Source organism: Amphiura filiformis, chromosome 17 (assembly GCF_039555335.1).
Source record: "Amphiura filiformis chromosome 17, Afil_fr2py, whole genome shotgun sequence".
NCBI classification, from domain to species: Eukaryota; Metazoa; Echinodermata; class Ophiuroidea; order Amphilepidida; family Amphiuridae; genus Amphiura; species Amphiura filiformis.
Window position 1 is genome coordinate 27,965,670 of NC_092644.1, and position 19,990 is coordinate 27,985,659.

Genomic DNA, 19,990 nt, shown 5'->3' on the forward strand with positions numbered 1-19,990 from the left:
CTTGGGGTTATGAATCTACGATAGACCGCTGTTACCATGAGAGAAATACACGCGTAATATCTCGTCGGTGCCGTGATTATCCGGAATGTCCCGAATCATTCCAAAATGACACAATTAAAACAGCTTGTCGGTCTTACTTTTACCCGATAAGCATATCATGTTTTGGTGATCCGCAGTCATATTTCTACAAGAATCCACATTGTAAAATATGCAGCGAGGAATATCATGATGAGAACGTATGCAGGGAATATGTTCAAGTATTAATTCCCAACCAACCAGGTCTTGTTAGTATGTGGGACTTTAGCACTAAAGACTCCACATCTGACCCGTCTTTTGTTTGTCCACCTGGAGAAACTCCCGATCTGGAATCCCTACAATGCAAACCTGTCGTATGTTCGTTTGGATTTGCGTTACAGAATAACAAATGCGTTTTAAAAAATGGCACTAAACACAGCTATGACTTAATTGACACATGGGAGTGCAAGCAACAGCAGGTCATCGTCATGTTCAAGGGACAAGCAACATCTAGTCTGTGTTTGCGCGCCAAGATTAGCAAATATGTCAAATCTGATCCACGTCAATTTGAGTATCGCATATCTATTGATGACCATTCTCTTTGGGTTGCACTTCGTTATGTTAACATAAGAAATGCCGTTACTCTGGTTCAAGGCATTGAAGAAATATTTCGCACTGGTACACGCACCCCTGCATGTCACATTGAAGAGATTGATTTCGCGGTGTATTGTAACCATGGTAACAGCGATATGAACGATGATTTTAACTGCACTCAAAATTGGTTTTCTTTAACTCCATCTGAAATAATTCCAGTCAATATCTCAAGTCATGGAAATGCTTATTTTTATGACGGCCGGTATGTCGCCCCAGATCACATTATTTTTATTTTCAATTATGCAGTTCGAAGAGGGAAATTGACAACAATGGAAGTAGTGCTTTTCTGTGGTCAAACGATAGATATTCCATTGTTGGATTGCGAAATGATAACGATAGAGTCCTCAGAGTATCATATTAATATTAGTGGGTTGTTTCTCGGTAGTGTCAATGGAGTTGTTGATAATGGTCGTTTTATTTTGTTGAAAGACAGATCCGCTCAAATCTGCATTGATTCTATTCCTTCTGAAATCGATCAAACCCGATCTCATTACCGGTTCTTTTCTGGAGTTCTTGATTGTGTCGCCTTTGTATTCACATGCCTGTCCTTAATTGCGGAGCTTCTTACGATCATAACTTACTCCAAGTTTAAAACCCATCGTCATTTGTATGGCCTTGGTATTTTGTGTCTTAGCGTCAGCTTATTCTTTGCACAGATTTTTACTATTCTTTCTGATAAGATTGTATTGTCGGATGCATTTTGTATCGTATTTGCTGCGCTAACGCATTACTTGTGGCTAGCTGTCTTTACTTGGACGACCATACTAGCGGTGATTCTATTAGAAAAGTTTGTTATTCATTCAGTCTATCAGAAAAGTGATACATGGATGAAAAAACTGGCCTGTCTGATATTTGGTTTGTGCACCCCATTGCTGATCGTGACCTCGGCGTTAGTTGTCCACGTCTTAATACCATCTGACGTAGGTATTTATGGAAGAAGTGTTTTATGTTGGATAATTGATTCCAGTGCTAATCTGTATGCTTTTGGAATTCCTGTTGCATTGGCGATTATCAGTAATATCATTCTACTGACAGTAACGATGGTTACCTTGATTAAGAAAAGGAAACAGTCTAACGTGTTGCAGCAAAAACCTGTCAATAAAGATGGAATGCGAGACGTACTGATGTTTTGCAAGGTAGGGTTTACAATAAAGAAATACATATAGTGTAGATTTCAAACCAAAGTGACTGCGAATAAGGTTACTTGCATACTCGTGTGTATAACTCTTAATTTGATATGGAAGGATGTCTGTGTTGGGTGTGCGCGCGTGTATGTTACCATCGGGTTCCAGGTAATATATCAAGAGGGGCGACAGTAAGAATTTGTGCAATTTCACACAATTTCGGTTAAATTCGGGTTATAACAAAATTAAACAGGTGATATGAAAGATATTTCAATTTCACTGTTCTTTTTTTCCCAGATTTCGTCTGTTCTGGGACTTTGCTGGATCCTGATGTTTGTGGCTAGTGCAGTTGATACTGATGCCATGTGGTGGATTGCGATCATTGCATCATCCCTACAAGGTGTACATATATTTATCTCCTTTGGATTTAGCTACCAATCACGTAAATTGTGGAAAGATTTCATCAAAGGACGTATCAAGTAATATCCATTAAGGTGGTATCACATGATTATTAACTTGGTGATGGTGAAGCCATTGTGGAATTCGATACCCCCGTACTATTAACATAAATGAATGCACTTGCCAATTGCGAGTACAGAATAGCACTTCAAGCACTTCAAGCAAGGCAACTTCGGTTCTTATTTAGCACACAATGTCAAAAACAATTTAACTATAGACCATCATAGTAAACCGGTAAAGATTACTGCATTCCAACTTGACCATATATCACGAATCCCATGCTGGTATATCAAGCAAAAGTTCAATGTTTACTCCAATACACATGCACCAATATCAGAATATGGAATTGTACCAATAGTAATTATGTAATCAAATTAATAGACCGTGTCAATGAGATAATTCACCAAAGTCACATATCAGTATCAAATCAGTATAAATGTTTGTGTGTGTGTGAAGACTTGTTTTAACCTTTCACACATGTATACAACCAACACGTAATTATTCAAGTATAAATGTTGTTGTAGAATCTTGATAAAGGCACCAGGCTATTATAACTAGGAGCATTTACAACGTTTTTTTCCAACATCTGACAAATTGAAGAGGGATGGTACGAGAACCAAATGGACCAAAATAGGGATAATAACGACCAGGGGTGCAAGCAATAATTGCGGTATGTACTCCGGTGAATACAAGTATCACGTGCACGAATATGATCAGTAAAAAAAGATGTGAGACGCCGGAATATTTTGAGAAAAAGTTGTGGCTAAAAAATTACAAATGATTTACCAAAGTTAGTCTGATAACAATAGTGATGTTATGACAAAACGTATGAAAACACGGTTAAATCGAGAGAGGGAGGGAATAGCAGATATGTGGAAAAAGAGTCATGTATCGACATTGATGCCTTTGGGTGTAAGAGTTTTTTGATACAAAATAATTGTAAAAAAGATGTATATTGTATTTCCCTCATTCTGCGAACCCTGCCCTCCTCGCCGGAAATATTTTAATAGTTGGTTGCTTTTAATCTTTATAGCGACTGATAATGCTATTGTATTGAACCAGTTAAAACTACCTGTTACCCGACTCGATTTATCAGTTTCTACTACTGGTTGGTGGTATGAGAAGTAGGTGGCACCGATACTTATATCGGGCACTCGTTAATATATTATAATAAAGATTGAAGCACATCTTACGTTCATGTCAGTTTTTTTTATTAGTCATAGAAATGCAGCTTACTTCTAAATATGTTTCTTGTTTGCGGTACAACCTCTCAGGATGCGTTCGCACATAAGTTAAAGGTCCGTAATCCGATTGACAACATCCCCCTCCCGATTATTTTCATTGTCGATGAGTTTTCGGTATCACACAATATATCGTATTTTTGCATTAATATCCTGAAATTTGACGCTCCAAGTCGATGTATTTCTGGAGAAATCGTGCTAAAACAATGGCCATGGTGGCTACTACTTTTTAAATACTTCGGAATTCTGGGCAGGGAATTATGAATGATATCGCAATAAATCAGTCTCCCCAATTTTGGTTACGCGTCATTCACAAAAACATTGTTTATGTGGAATGAGCTAACCGTATTGACTGTTGAAGAGACTTGGTTCCAAGATGGTAAATTTACATAATACAGGTGGCTCCGTGGCGCAATAGAGCGCTGTAGCATTGAATACCAAGTCCGGGTTCAAGCCCGGCGGTGGCAAGTTTCTTTTTCCTATCCATTTTTTAATCCCAAACCTTTCTACTTTCATTTGAAATGTACATATTGGAAAGGGAAATATATTTTGTTTGCTTTTTTGATTTTTGTACCCATTGAAATTGTAATTTGAATGTTTCACTCAAATGAATGGCTACAATACCAAAACCAATTATTTAAAATAAAAACAAAGAAGAATAAACAGCGAGCAATTTTACATTTTTTAATCAAGACGAAATGGGAGGAAATATTAGAAATGTTGTATTTTCAACAGAACGAATAAAACATAGTGTTGATAAGTAGCAAGAAATACTGTAAAACCCCGTCTACAAGCATATAGGTAGCTTTCTGATGAAAGCTACATTAATCCAGGCGCCATTATGAAATTTGAGCAAATAAATTACGGATCCAAGCATATACAAACAATAATTATTTTAAGACCAATGGTATATTTACGCTTGCTTCGAATTAATTTACCTTTCATAAAAAAACACTATATATGCTTGTAGACGAGGTTTTACGGTATTAGATTATGGCGTGAATGAACGTGTCTCCCCTTTAAGGTGGAACACAGTATAGTTATCGAAACATGTCCTGCGTTCTGAGAGAGTGTACTTTTTCTCATTCGCCCTTTTTCACTTCCGCTTGATTGATGTTCAGCAAGTCTAAAGCATTTATGAAATCGGATGCAAAAATTGTGATCTCTCCTATGTCAGCAAATCCTCAAGGATGTTCGCCACCAGACTTGCTGAACATCAAGCGGCAGTGAAAATGCCTAATGAGAAAAAGTACACTCGCTGAGAACGCATGCCATCAGAAATGTAAAGAGACAAATCAGCATATCAGATCTTGTGGTAAGGGCTAACCATGTTACAGACTGGGAAGAATTAAATATCCTTGGGCGGGAACATGACAAAAGGAGGCGCCCTATCAACACCCTAAAACAGAAAGGAGGGCACATACCTCTTAAGTCATGTCTGAAGTCTGCAAACGAGACTAAGGAACATCTGAAACCACTAAAAATTGTTTGCCAGGAAAGTGGATAAGACGAAATATTACAGTGAGTACAATTTCACTTGGTTTTGTCAAACAAAAATCCAAAATGTTTATTTACTGAACAAACCTGATGAATCTATACAAGCAAGTTCACTTGTCGATCATTTCCCTCCTGTCATCAGGCAACAGTGACATCGCTGAATAATTTTCATCTCATTATGTGGTGTTAGTTTTGTTGATGCATATATACTCGGTCGTTTCAACTTCAAGTAATAAGTTTTAAGAGTGGTTTTGGTGTTGGTCACGTGGTGTCCTACTATCTTGCCTAAGCTCCGTTATTACCGATGCTTTATCTGTACCCTTTGTTAGAAACTTAAAGCAGTTTCTATTTTTATTTTAGTTTGCCATAATAATCGTGTGATAACAAAATCACCTTGGTTTGAAGTGACTTGATCAAAGTATACAAAGAAGTGTTTAAATTTCGCAGAGAACTCAAACAAGTCAATCGCTACATTCGAAAGCGTGATTTAGCTCTTTGAATAAGCCTAGGTTTATTTCCCTGTAAAAAATATAGACCATAGAAATATTTCACCCCGATATTCCGGCTGCCAAATGCAATTTTGCTACAGAAGCATGTTTTGGTGTCCATAGTTTTTTTTGTTGATGGATATTGCTTCTCAAGACCGCGAACGTCAAAAATAAGTTTACAGGACCTCTGTCAGCATTGGGCATTTTGAGATATGTACATTACCAACAGCAACAAGCCGGAGAAAGGGTATGGATCTCGTGTGAGATACATTATATAATTATGAGAGTTCCAACAAAGTTTAACAGGCAGTTATACACACAGCTTTTGATAGAATAAAACAATTTGATGCAATATAGAAAAATGTTATAATAATTTGAAATCAACAGTACTAATCGCAGATAATTACTTCGTTTTGTAGTCAAAATGTATGACTATAGAATAGAGCTTAATTTATGAAAATAATTTGTATATTGTATCTAAAAAAGCCTATAATTGATCACCGATGAGCTACCTAATCATAACTTTAAAAGATATTTCTTTTAAATATTATTTTTTGTCAGGCAAATTGTTCAGTCACTTTTCTGAGCTTTCGATGAATGTCATCTTGACCACAGATGTACAGACTCACTGAAAGTTATTTTCTGGATCACGTGTACAAACACCAAAAAGAGGGAATGAGACTACCAAGTATCACAGAAAGCGCAGTGTGTCTAGACATCTGGTGATCGAAAGCTCAGAAAAGTGAAAAAAATTATTGGATTTGCTTAACAACTAATACATCTTATTTATTTATTTATTATTTGTTCGGATTTTGATAACCCTGGATAACCCAAGAAAGCCTCTATTGAAACTTATTTCCATTGGGGTCCATTTGAACACCGGGGCGGGTTGGGAACAGTCAGGGGTTAACACCCTACTCTTTTCGAAACTGGCTGCGAAATACATGTACAGGTATGACTCTCTGCACACGGGACCGACGGCTTAACGTCCCCTCCGAAGGACGGAGTACTTTCATGATTCATTTACCCAATTCTAAATGAACCATGGGGAGAGCGGAAGTCTGAATTTAATCTACAGATGTTGCCAATTAATTTCAGACTTTTTTTCCAAGTCAATATCCCAGCAAATCGGCACCGCCGGGAATTGAACCCGGGACCTCATGCACTAAAGGCAAGTACCCTAACCATTGCGCCACGCTCTCCCCTGTACAAATGAAACTCTTTTTAATATTTAATTTTCCTATCCCATTTGTCTCAAGTGTGCCTATAGCGTTTTTAAAGAAAATGATAACGATCTGCGGTATTTGATGTTGTGATTGTTTCACTGAACCAACGATACTATACCCATGCACAGATTACCCACTCAAAATTGCACCACACGTGACGCTATTACTAATCCGCCACCTGGATCGGGCAGATAATGCACCTAAGGCATTGATCGGCAAGAGTCCAAAATCGAACGATAATTTGCGTCAACGCGTCGCTCTATTTTACCAATCTTGTATCACATAATTATAGAATTGAATACATGAATACAAAAGCCACCTAAGTCCATGCGAAGTTATTTTGAGATAAAAACCCGTGTATCATTTTAATTCCTTCAGTTAGATTTACCTGGTCAATATGGTAAGTTTTACGTGGAAATGAGTGGATTAACCTGTATTAGGTATGACGATTAGCATTTCAGGGACTTCGTGGGGTTCATTTTAAATTTTGGACTTTTTGGGTTTTTTTAATCATATACAAAGACAACAATGTTAGAATGAGATTACCACTAGTAAGATAATACAAAATAAAGCACACAGGTATGTATAATGTTGATAAGCATTCTGCCATGTAATATAAACCACACACTTTCCTTTATTAAACCCAGTTTTTGTTCAAAAGTCATTCTCTAGCAATGAATGTGTTACAAGTGGACTTTTATACATACTGGATTTCAATCAATGTGTTACAAGACTCAAATCATGGAATTGGGTGATTCTTTCATACATGCTATTTTTCACATGCCCAATAGACACAGAGAATGAATTTGAGTTGTTATTTCATGCATATGACAGACCTATGTATAGCAACAATTTCCCATGCTTAACTCAATTTGGCCAAAGTATGGACTTAGGTGGCTTTTGTATTCATATATTCAATTAAATGCGCTTTTGTGAAGCCGTCATTGACTTTTTAGCTCAGATCTTCCACAACTGACTACTTCTACTTTTTATTGATGAAAACGACTTGCCGACCATCACGGTAGAACTGGATGTTGTAGACCTTTCGATAGTTTCTGGCATTCCTAATGCGCGACGTGCCCTGACCTTCCACATGACACTGACTCGCTTGTTGCACACACGGGGCCTTGCAGTGAATTGAGCACCAGAAACACATACCACAGAGCAGGTATTTTTGTGTAGGGTACTATGAAGCCGATGATCCAGGTTAAGCCGATCACGATGGATAACTGTAACGAGAAAATGGCAAGATATTAACCCAACGACGTTTAGCCTGCATTATCGTTGTGAAAAACGCTGCTGCAATTTTGCCGTAACGTTTCCGTAACAACAAATGTTGGAGAGAGGAACGCCGAACGATTGGAAGATATTTTATAACATAGAGACAAGTCTAAGCATAATCTCTTTGGATGTCACAGGCAAAACGATACTTTGTTTCACAAGAAATTGGCAGCCAATCAATCGATCCATAACTTTCAGGTTCATGGAGAAGTCGCGTTTTCTCGTTACTAAACCTGCTTGCAGAGTTGTCGTTTATGGCAGGTTTGTGTGTGATGTCATTTTACGTCTCCCGTCTACCATAGATGATTTGCAGAACCTGTCGATTGACTTCATTCATGTTAACGTTTTGTTTGAGATTGTGGATATATTATTTTGTTTTAAATAATTTTTATACTGTACTGTTTCATATTATTGCTGCCTTCTTTTCTCAATATAGCAGTAGCTTTCCTGGTCTTCTGTATACCCATTATCGTGTAGGTAAAAAAGCCAACGTTGCCGAGCAAAAGGACACCAACTGGCACTCCAAAGGCCACCAGAAGGGGCATCCCTGGCTTCAGCCAACAAATTGTGACAAGATCATACAGAGCTTCTGTGTTTCCGTTAAAAGGTACCAAGAAGTGAATTATGGCAGTGACGCAGACAGCGGCTAAAGGCAGTCCCCAACCATACACGGAATATTTGAAGAATGTTTGTAAAGAGTTTTTATCTCGCATACTTGCCTGTAAGCCAAAAGTACGCGCTAAGTCAAAGGCTAAAATATTAGTCCACGCAAAGACAGCAATCCAACCAAATTGCATGAGTAGAGCGACTGTCAAACATACTGGGGAGATAGTAAGACCAGTTCCTAAAAGAAGAAGCAACTGAGCAATTGCCATTGCCAGTGATAAGCTGAGAATAGTTTTTCCAGGAACATTGCGTAATTCTGAGAAAATGGAATAACTAAGTATTGTGACGAACAAAGCAGCAATAGAAATTGTGCAACCGAGTATATTTATAATGGTTTGTGTTTTTGAGTACCGAAAATAAGTCTTCTGATATTTGTAATCGCCAAGAAAGCTACAAATCTGGACCGTATTATCTTGAAGAATTATCACTTCTTCTTTAGGTATCTGACGCCCACTACCAATGTGTAAAAGTGTATCGTGGTTTTTACCGATCCATTCATATTCTGTAGGCTTCAGCACAATGTAAGCACATGATAGTATGGTCTCGCATCGGAAAGCTTGCCGCGTCTGGGTATTATTGGGGTGTGCTGTAATAATTTGAGGAACAGAGCTGGACGTTCGCCAGGACTTTGCTGTTTTATCAACGGATCCTCGATGCAGGTAAACTCAAAGTCCCATGACTTAAATGATGTCTCGTTATATCCCCAGCACAAGGCTTGATTTTTGATAATGAAGATTATCAACGAATACAGGAATAAAAGAAATTGGGTCATCTTGAGAAGATTTCGAGCAGGCTTCTGTGAGATGCGGCATTGAATCGTCAGGACATTTATTGATAAGAAGATAAGAATCAGAATGCTTAGTTGGAGCGATACAGTGTTTGTAGGCCGCACGGTAACCCCAGGACAAGACCATTTCCTGATAAGCATCTGAGTTGATCGTATTGTATAGACTACGGTTTGGGTTAGTGATTCTTGTGTGATTTTCCGCTGGTTGATGCATGCAGTAGATGGCGTAATCAATGCAGCAGTCACCATGAACTTCACAAAGAACATCACATTTGCAGTCTTGAGAGGGCAGGCTTTCATGAAAAAGAAAGGGACGTAAATGGTTATATTAAATTGTCTCTTTTTGGACGCGTTTCCCTCTAAACGGGGCAAATTGTTTAATAACTGCAATAACTGCGTTTCCCTCCTCGTGCCGAGTAAACGGGAAACGTGATCTACATTATTTCCTTCCCTAAAGAAAAAAATAATTCGTTCGATTATTTTAAAGGCACGTACCGGGAAGTCGAATAAAAGATGTATATTATTATCTCGGATATAATATGGTAAACCACTCTTCTCCGAGGCACCGTTGTTTAACAAGAGCTATTTTGTTTAATTCAACTATGTTTAATTTATCTATGTATTGATTTTCATTTATTACACATTAAAGTTATAATGAAGTACAATACATCCTCTTTTGCGAAAGGGCAAATACATAGACATACATTCAAGCAAAATAACTAGACAGTCAGTGGCCAACACACACCGACATCGCATGGCTAATAATTACTTTGTCAGCAGAGATACTAAAATAAATACCCGGGATCGATACACGTGAATTTGCTATGCACGAGTTTGATATGAGAAGAAAATCTTTGGATACCGGGATAGAAAATGATGAATATCTCCCGTAAATGATTTCGTATAAAGAAACCAGATGTAGTTCCTTGCACTTGAATATATATTTTGAACAGATATGGTAGTCGTTAGCTTGCGTCTTGAGAGAGTAGCTTGCGTCTTGAGTCAAAAACTGACAATAATTCTGATTTATATGTGCCGAATTATATAGCGCAGTGTATAGGCCAATCGTGGAGATAATCTAAAAGCATATGATCTATGACATACCACGCTCGACTGACACACAGCGAGGTCAGTCACCGAGCTAATCGGGGCTATAGTCAGTAGCCTTAGTCAAATGTCCTTCGGCCAATTATGCGACTCAAAACTATTAAACAGGTCGATACAAAATGGCCATGCGTGGCGGTGGATTCAACCTACCGGGGGGGCGATGACACTGCAACACTCAGTAAGTCTATTGATGTCTGCTGCATTTTGTTTTACCAGCAACAACTAAAAACCACTATCGAATCACGTTCCGTATCGTGGTCAATCATCAATGAATAGTCATGCCTACTCTAAAACAGCACACCTTTCAAGTTTAACGTTAAAGTAACCTTCAAAAACCATTGATCACCCGTGGGTCTGCTTTTACGGAGGAATTTTCTTTTCCTCCTAAATAATATTTACCAAACATTTTTTTAGAGTGTGATTTTTCTTGTTTGAGAATTTGAAATGAAACGCATTACTTAAAGCCATATTATAACATTTGCTGAGGAGGACGCCCTCACTGATTTTTTAAAATTCATTTTTACACGATTATATTGTACTTTATTAAACCAATATACCCTGCAAAAATCAAGGCTCTAGGTGGTGTAGCCTTGTCAAAATCCGAGATATTGAATAAAACGCCGGAACACGCGTTTTATGGAATTATTAGTCAAACGCATACACGATGTTCATAACACACAGTACGTACCCGGTATGCGGGACGGTGATCTACACAACAAAGGGTCGTACCATAACATGACCGAAGGAGTGGTACGTATTGGCGACATATGCGCTGGTAGTAAATTCCTAAATTTTCTTTGCTTTGCCGTGGTTGTCCGGCTCAAAACTAAAAAGGGATATATCTGACAATAAAACCTAACATTTTATGGCAAAGAAATGCACAGAAACTGCTCTCCTTCGTGTTAGAACTGATATACTAAGATCTATGGACGAAAATAATGCTGTTGCGGTTTATTACTCGATTTATCCGCCGCATTCGATACGGTAAACCATGCCATCCTATTGAATCGGCTTAAGCACACCTATGGAATATGTGGCACAGCCTTGGCATGGATATCATCTTATCTTCAAAATCGTTCTTTTACGTATCCGTCGGAGATGCTTCATCGCAATCACGCTCTCCATTCTGGATTCCACAGGGCTCTGTGGTTGGGCTCTTCTTCGTTTTGTATACATGTTGTCTTGGTGCTATCATTCAGAAGTACAAGATCAAGTACCATATGTATGCCGATGATGTGCAGCTTTATTTACCGTTTAATGCTAAATCCGAAAGTGATATCAAATTTGCCATTGACAAACTCTCTTCTTGTATTAATGAAATCAGTGATTGGATGACTAGAAATAAGCTCAAACTTAACAGTGAAAAAAACCGAGTTCTTTATAGCATCGTCTAACTATAACATCAAATATATCAAGGACATCTGCATTAATATTGGTGGCAGCACTATATTGCAATCTCTTGTTATCAAAAACCTTGGTGTTGTCTTTGATCAGACGATGTCAATGACAGAACATGTGAAACACACGGCGAAGTCCATCAATTTCCACCTCCGTAACATCTACAGGATCCGTCGGTAATCACTGTTGATAGCTGCCAAACTTGTCCGCTCACTGATTTTACAGACTTGACTATTCAAATGCTATGATGTATGGCATCACATCCAAAGATCTGAAGAAACTTCAATCTCTGCAAAATAGGGCGGCGCGGATTGTGTTTAGATTGGATAGGAGAAATTCATCAGCTCCATTGCTCAGAGAACTCCATTGGCTGCCTCTTGAATCCCGGATAGTTTTCAAACTCATGCTGCTGGCTTATAAAGGTATCCATGGACTACTGCCGTCTTATCTCACCGAGTTCTCATTCCTTATGTTCCATCTAGAGAATTTGAGATCTGGTGACGACAAGTTACGTCTTGCCATACCACGCACAAAACGAACACTTGGGGACAAAGCCTTCACGGCAGCTGCACCGCGCCTTTGGAACTCTCTGCCCATTCACATCCGCCAACTCCCTTCCATCCATAGATTCAAGAAATCGCTCAAAACCCATCTTTTTCCAACATGTTAATTTTCTACTTGCCTCTTGATAGTGAGTTGTCACCTGTTTATATATGTTTTTTGCATGTGTATATATTTAATTGTTGCTTAACAGTATTTGCAATGTTTTTAGTATGTGTAATGTAAGTTGTAATTTAAGATGTAATTTTTAAAGTCTCTTTGTACAGCGCCTTGATCTCATTGATAAGGCGCTTCATAAATGCTGTTTTAATAAAAATCTATTTTGTATGAAAATGTTATAATATGGCTTTAATTACGCATTACTACATTACGAAAAACGCGTGAAGGTTGGCATACCAGACTTTTGATTGCATTGGCGAACTTTAGACAATTGTTATTTACTTACTAGTTTTCGTCACATCTGGTACGGCAGGAATGGGATAATTGTCCAGGATGTAGCTTTGACTCGTAAATACACAATTCTACTTCAACATCAGCCAGACTAAGTACTATAGGTGGTTCAAAAGTCGATTGAAATATTGTTGTAGCCTCTGAAATAAGAATAAGAATTATTAGAAAATTAAAAAATCATCGGAGTTGACGAAGCTACTGCTCTATCAACAGCCAGCTTCACAGACGGCAGGTAGCAACAGCTACAGTTCTGTATACAAATTAAAATGCAGACATGCCACTGCCTGGCACGTTTCACAGTCTTATTATCCCACCACACATCTGGCACCTTCCAACACCATGAACACGCTCCAGTCTGTCAAAGCCAGAACATGTCCTTCCTTGCCAGCTGCCCATTTGCTTTTCTTTCATTCATTGTCAAAGCAGCACTGACATGTTATGAATACAATATGGCCAGTTGATTGTCCATTAGGGTTAGCAGTTTAATGCCATCATTCTGTTTACGGCCTTTTCATTGTCCATGTTGTCTGGATGCTATTGTTTGCATTTGTACTTTAAATACAAAATAATGCCGCAGATGGTGTTGAAACCTGGTTTGCTCCCCCTTTAATTTTGACGCGTGAATAATAAGCAGATTGTAATTCTCCTGGATAAGGAACTGTTGCCTATTAACCATTAGTGCTGATCTATAAAAACCCAAAAAAAACAACTAACGTTTCAAAACGGGGAAAGTTTAAAAATCTTTAATGATTTTAATATAAAACTTGGTCCCATTTAGTAAAGTCGTAATAACATGAAGAACGGGTCATAATTTTTTACATGCAACAATTTGCACTTGTAGTTTTAAGACTGTTCGAAAGCGATGCAATATGACGTAGGCTATTTATTATCAAAAACATTTGACGGTTTATCAAGATTATTGATTGGTTTAAAAGGTGTTTGACTGGCACTAGCCAAATGAGAGATATGTGGCAACAAGTTGGGTTACCTTCATGCACATTGTACACTGTTACTCAGAATACAATATGCTGATTTACGGCTCATTCGTGGCGTACGGTCACATTTAGTAAATGTCATTACTTACAAAACTGCTTAGCAATGGGGGAATGGAAAGTTTAATGATTTCTACTATAAAAGGTTTTTAATATCATCTCGCAACAAAAAGTGAAAGAAAGATATTTTTATGCATGCCGTATAGCCAACTACTGGTCTGTCCACATAGAAGTACAAAGTAAATAGACCTCGGAAACTGGAGGTATGAGAATAATTATTTCAGTGCAATGCTTCTTTGGCACGCCAATCGCTGCGGGTTTGTACTTGCCGAGTACGCCACGCTCTTTACGCGTCGCGTCGCGTTCGCGTGTGACGCAAATCATTGAGAGAGTGAGTGAGTGAGTGGTGAGTGAGTGAGTGAGTGAGTGAGTGAGTGAGTGAGTGAGTGAGTGAGTGAGTGAGTGAGTGAGTGAGTGAGTGAGTGAGTGAGTGAGTGAGTGTGGCAGCCAGGTTATTTTTGTATCTGAATTGGTTTTTGTTAATAAATCAAAATCTTGTCAAGTTGTATTTAATTTAATTACCTATACCTGTGCAATGTATTCAATATAATATAAATATCAAATATTCAAACTAGAAATAACCAAGAGAGAAAGAAACTGACACGAAGTAAATCATCTATAATTTTTATATTATAGTATATACTTAATATTTTACTTGAAAATTTTGCATTTACATTAATTTTATATTATTTCTTTGGTTTAACATTATTCCCATAAGGGGTGGGGTATGAACGTTTGGACAGTATTTATTGTGGGACATTAGAGCACATCAAACATATCGAATTGCATTCTGAGTACGAAGAATAGCCTTCTGACATCAAATAATGTTGATATTTTGAAATTCGCAATGTAATACACATTTTATGGCAAATGATTAAAAATTGATATTTTTGATATTTAACAGTACTCGAAGTAAACTTTATCAATCTAATGATTTATACTTAAAGTGTATGTATGTATATGTGGGATGAAAAGCCGTCGATCAATTGAAAATTTTGACCTTTCGTATTGAAGATATGGATTTTTTTTTGGGAATAGGTCTTTTTGGGAAAAAAATCCATACCTTCAATATGAAAGGTCAAATTCTTCAATTGATCGTCGGCTTTTCCTCCCAGCTACATACACTTTAAGAATATGTCATTAGATTTATAAAAATTTACTTCGAGGACTGTTATATATCAAAAATGTGAAAAATATCAAATTTTAATAATTTGTCATAAAATTTCTATTATATCGTGAATTTAAAAAAATGAAAATTATTTGATATCAGAAAGACATTCTTCGTATTCAGAATGCAATTTGATATGTCTGATGTGTTCTCATGTCCCACAAAAAATACTGTCGAAACGCTCAAAACGCTCATTCCAGATCCCTTAACTCAGTGCGACTTTATTATAACATTAACATAACATTGTCAAAATATGATACACATTAATTTGGCACTACACAATACCAAGCTTCTGATTTTATTATCACACTAACCTAATATTGTCAGAATATGATACACTTTATTTTGGCACTACTACTAAGTTTTTGATTTTAATGTAACACTAACATAACATTGTCAGAATATGATACACATTATTTTGGCACTACTACTAAGTTTTTGATTTTAATGTAACACTAACATAACATTGTCAGAATATGATGCACATTATTTTGGCACTACTACTAAGTTTTTGATTTTAATGTAACACTAACATAACATTGTCAGAATATGATACACATTATTTTAGCACTACTACTAAGTTTTTGATTTTAATGTAACACTAACATAACATTTGTCAGAATATGATACACATTATTTTGGCACTACTACTAAGTTTTTAATTTTAATGTAACACTAACATAACATTGTCAGAATATGATGCACATTATTTTGGCACTACTACTAAGTTTTTGATTTTAATGTAACACTAACATAACATTGTCAGAATATGATACACATTATTTTAGCACTACTACTAAGTTTTTGATTTTAATGTAACACTAACATAACATTTGTCAGAATATGATACACATTATTTTGGCACATACTACTAAGCACTACTACTAAGTTTTTAATTTTAATGTAACACTAACATAACATTGTCAGAATATGATGCACATTATTTTGGCACTACTACTAAGTTTTTGATTTTAATGTAACACTAACATAACATTGTCAGAATATGATGCCCATTATTTTGGCACTACTACTAAGTTTTTGATTTTAATGTAACACTAACATAACATTGTCAGAATATGATACACATTATTTTGGCACTACTACCAAGTTTTTGATTTTAATGTAACACTAACATAACATTGTCAGAATATAATGGACATTATTTTGGCACTACACAATACCAAGATTCTGATTTTATTATAACACTAACCTAATATTGACAGAATATGATACACATTATTTTGGCACCACTACTAAGTTTTTGATTTTAATGTAACACTAACATAACATTGTCATAATATGATACACATTATTTTGGCACTACTACTAAGTTTTTGATTTTAATGTAACATTAACATAACATTGTCAGAATATGATACACATTATTTTGGCACTACTACTAAGTTTTTGATTTTAATGTAACACTAACATAACATTGTCAGAATATGGTACACATTATTTTGGCACTACTACTAAGTTTTTGATTTCAATGTAACACTAACATAACATTGTCAGAATATGATACACATTATTTTGGCACTACTACTAAGTTTTTGATTTTAATGTAACACTACCATAACATTGTCAGAATATAATGGACATTATTTTGGCACTACACAGTACCAAGATTCTGATTTTATTATAACACTAACCTAATATTGACAGAATATGATACACATTATTTTGGCACCACTACTAAGTTTTTGATTTTAATGTAACACTAACATAACATTGTCAGAATATGATACACATTATTTTGGCACTACTACTAAGTTTTTGATTTTAATGTAACACTAACATAACATTGTCAGAATATGATACACATTATTTTGGCACTACTACTAAGTTTTTGATTTTAATGTAACACTAACATAACATTGTCAGAATATGGTACATTTTATTTTGGCACTACTACTAATTTTTTGATTTTAATGTAACACTAACATAACATTGTCAGAATATGATGCACATTATTTTGGCACTACTACTAAGTTTTTGATTTTAATGTAACACTAACATAACATTGTCAGAATATGATGCACATTATTTTGGCACTACTACTAAGTTTTTGATTTTAATGTAACACTAACATAACATTGTCAGAATATGATACACATTATTTTGGCACTACTACGAAGTTTTTGATTTTAATGTAACACTAACATAATATTGTCAGAATATAATGGACATTATTTTGGCACTACTACTAAGTTTTTGATTTTAATGTAACACTAACATAACATTGTCAGAATATGATACATATTATTTTGGCACTACTACTAAGTTTTTGATTTTAATGTAACACTAACGTAACATTGTCAGAATATGATACACATTATTTTGGCACTACTACTAAGTTTTTGATTTTAATGTAACACTAACATAACATTGTCCGAATATAATGCATATTATTTTGGCACTACATTACCAAGTTTCTGCTTTTCTTCCCGTTCCTTTCTATCCTTACGTTCTGTTATAGCATTGCTGATTACTTCCATCAACGTATACAGAAATGGGTTAAGAGAGGCATTAATGGGTAAAAGAAAGACTACTACCCAATGATACATTTCTATCGGGAAAACAACAAGTCCACTTTGAGACAACACACCCATGATAATTATGGGAAGCCAGCACAGACAGTTTGTACTTATAAACACTACCATTCGTATCGCTATCAAAATATTCTCCTTCATTCGTTTAGGTTTCACTTTCCTTGCTTTAAGAACAGCTGTAAATATCACCACATATAATATTATGATTACGAGCAGCAAAAGTAAATTTAAACCAAGAAAAATGACGACAGGAAAATACCAGATCCCAAGTTCAACAGACTTTTCGCTAGTCAGTGTTTCACCTGATAAGGTGTTTTGAACATCATTATTGCCCGCGTCAAAACTCAAAATTTTTCTTATAAGTGGTATTTCAATACATACATCTGATAGGATATATACACCGTACTGCTTACCAGCAAAAAGGGACGTCGATAAGCTTAGCGGAATGGTTGTAAGCCAAATGCCGCAAACTGCAAGCAACGCAGTTTTGCGACGTAAGTGCCTCGAGACATTGAAAGGGTAGACTAAACATAAATATCTATCAATAGTAATGAGTACAATAATGAACAAGGAAGTTTCGACAGACAAAACCACAAAAAAGTTAGCAATTTTGCACAAACCACTTTCCCGCCAATTATCTGAATACAGATAGTAATCGTCTGCATAAAATAAGTCCGCAAAGATAATAAGAAACGTGTAAACACTCATTAACATATCTGCAACTGATAAGTTTGTAATGAGAACTACGCTAACTTTTTGAATGTCATTTACTGTTTTTGCTTGCACTCGGATAGTTAGTGCTATTAAGTTTCCAAGGATTGAAGAAAATGCAAAGATCCACATAAAAATTCGGAGGATTTTATTTTGCATCAAACTTCCGCAGAGGAAAAGCGGTGGTTGCTGTTCCACTGTGATGCATCTAGTGTGGTTTATTGCATGACAACACAGCCTGTGATCAGCAACATATCTGAAATTCAAAGAAATGTTCTATTTACGTTATTTTAGGAAATATAGTGAGCTCAATGAATGCTTTGCGTGCTAGCCATACAGGTTTCAAAATAACAAAATTCTCCACTGAAGTTTTGAAATGTTTTTATCAAAATATCAAGAGCTATCTCAATCACTGATTCCAAATAGACCCTATGCAATAAACCAACCAGAACGATATAACGATTGAAATAGCAGCAATGTTGGAAGACGGTTCTAAGATGACAGAAGGATAAGTCTCTAGATCGATTTCACAACCATTATAATACCTTTATCTTAGGTCTAGAAAAAATTGTTTGATTGGCGTAAAAAAACTAGAGTAGGGCGGTCGGCATTTTTTTACACACATTTTAAGCGGTAAATTGCTTATAATAAAGACCTTGGAACTTTTTTTTTGTTCCTTCTTTTAAAACTTTATTTATTATTTTTTTACTTTTTCTGTTTTTTGCACAACAAAAAAATATGTAAAAAGTATAGGGTCGGACCAATTTTTAGGGTCGGTCGGATTACGCCAATCAAACAATTTTTTAGGCCTTAAAGTCTTATTGTATTATATCATGCAAATTGGCCCGTGGTACCTAACGGACGTCAGAATTTTATTCAAATGAGGATGACTCTGTCATAAGTGACGTCGTTTTGCATACCCTCTATGGTTATGAAAATGTACAATTCTGAAATTTTAAAATAAAATGTGGAACTAGTCGTCTGCAGGCGACACCCCCGTGGTGCACTCGACTTTTGAAGTGACGGGGATAAAGGTAGAAGGGTTCGAATCTAGGAGTCTTTCGCTGAGAGCCGATACACCAAAAAGGGGGTCTTTCGATGAGAAGGCTCTCAAAAAGGGGGTCTTTCCGTGAGACTGGGGAAAATCTTACCACAAAAGGGGTCTTTCCTTGAGATTGGGTAAAACATTGTCAAAAAGTTATCAAATTTTGAGTTCAGTCAAACAAAAAATGGGGTCATTGGGTGAGAGGGAGTTGAAAAATGGAAACAGGTTTCTAACTGAAGATCTAGAATGGAAATCTCAGAGAAGTATTCAAGCCATTGATATTTTCAATATTTTGGCCTGAAGTCACACCAGAATACATAAAACTTGACTCACACGGTATGCTGCCAATGGACCAATAATATGCACAATCATGATGATGAGCATTTCCACAACGCGTACGGGTACTTCCTCATTAAGATTGTTATTAAGGGCTGGGGCATGAACGTTTTGACAGTATTTATTTTGGGACATAAGAGCACATCAGACGTATCGAATTGCATTCTGAATA

General features: G+C 36.3%; 1 protein-coding gene across 1 annotated transcript; it reads left to right on the forward strand.

The window, feature by feature from the left end:
• Window positions 1-12,190: 12,190 nt before the first annotated feature.
• Window positions 12,191-12,613, forward strand: LOC140137110 (uncharacterized). Its single transcript, XM_072158767.1, has one exon. It carries the CDS (start codon window positions 12,191-12,193, stop codon window positions 12,611-12,613), a length of 423 nt encoding a protein of 140 aa, XP_072014868.1.
• Window positions 12,614-19,990: the final 7,377 nt, after the last annotated feature.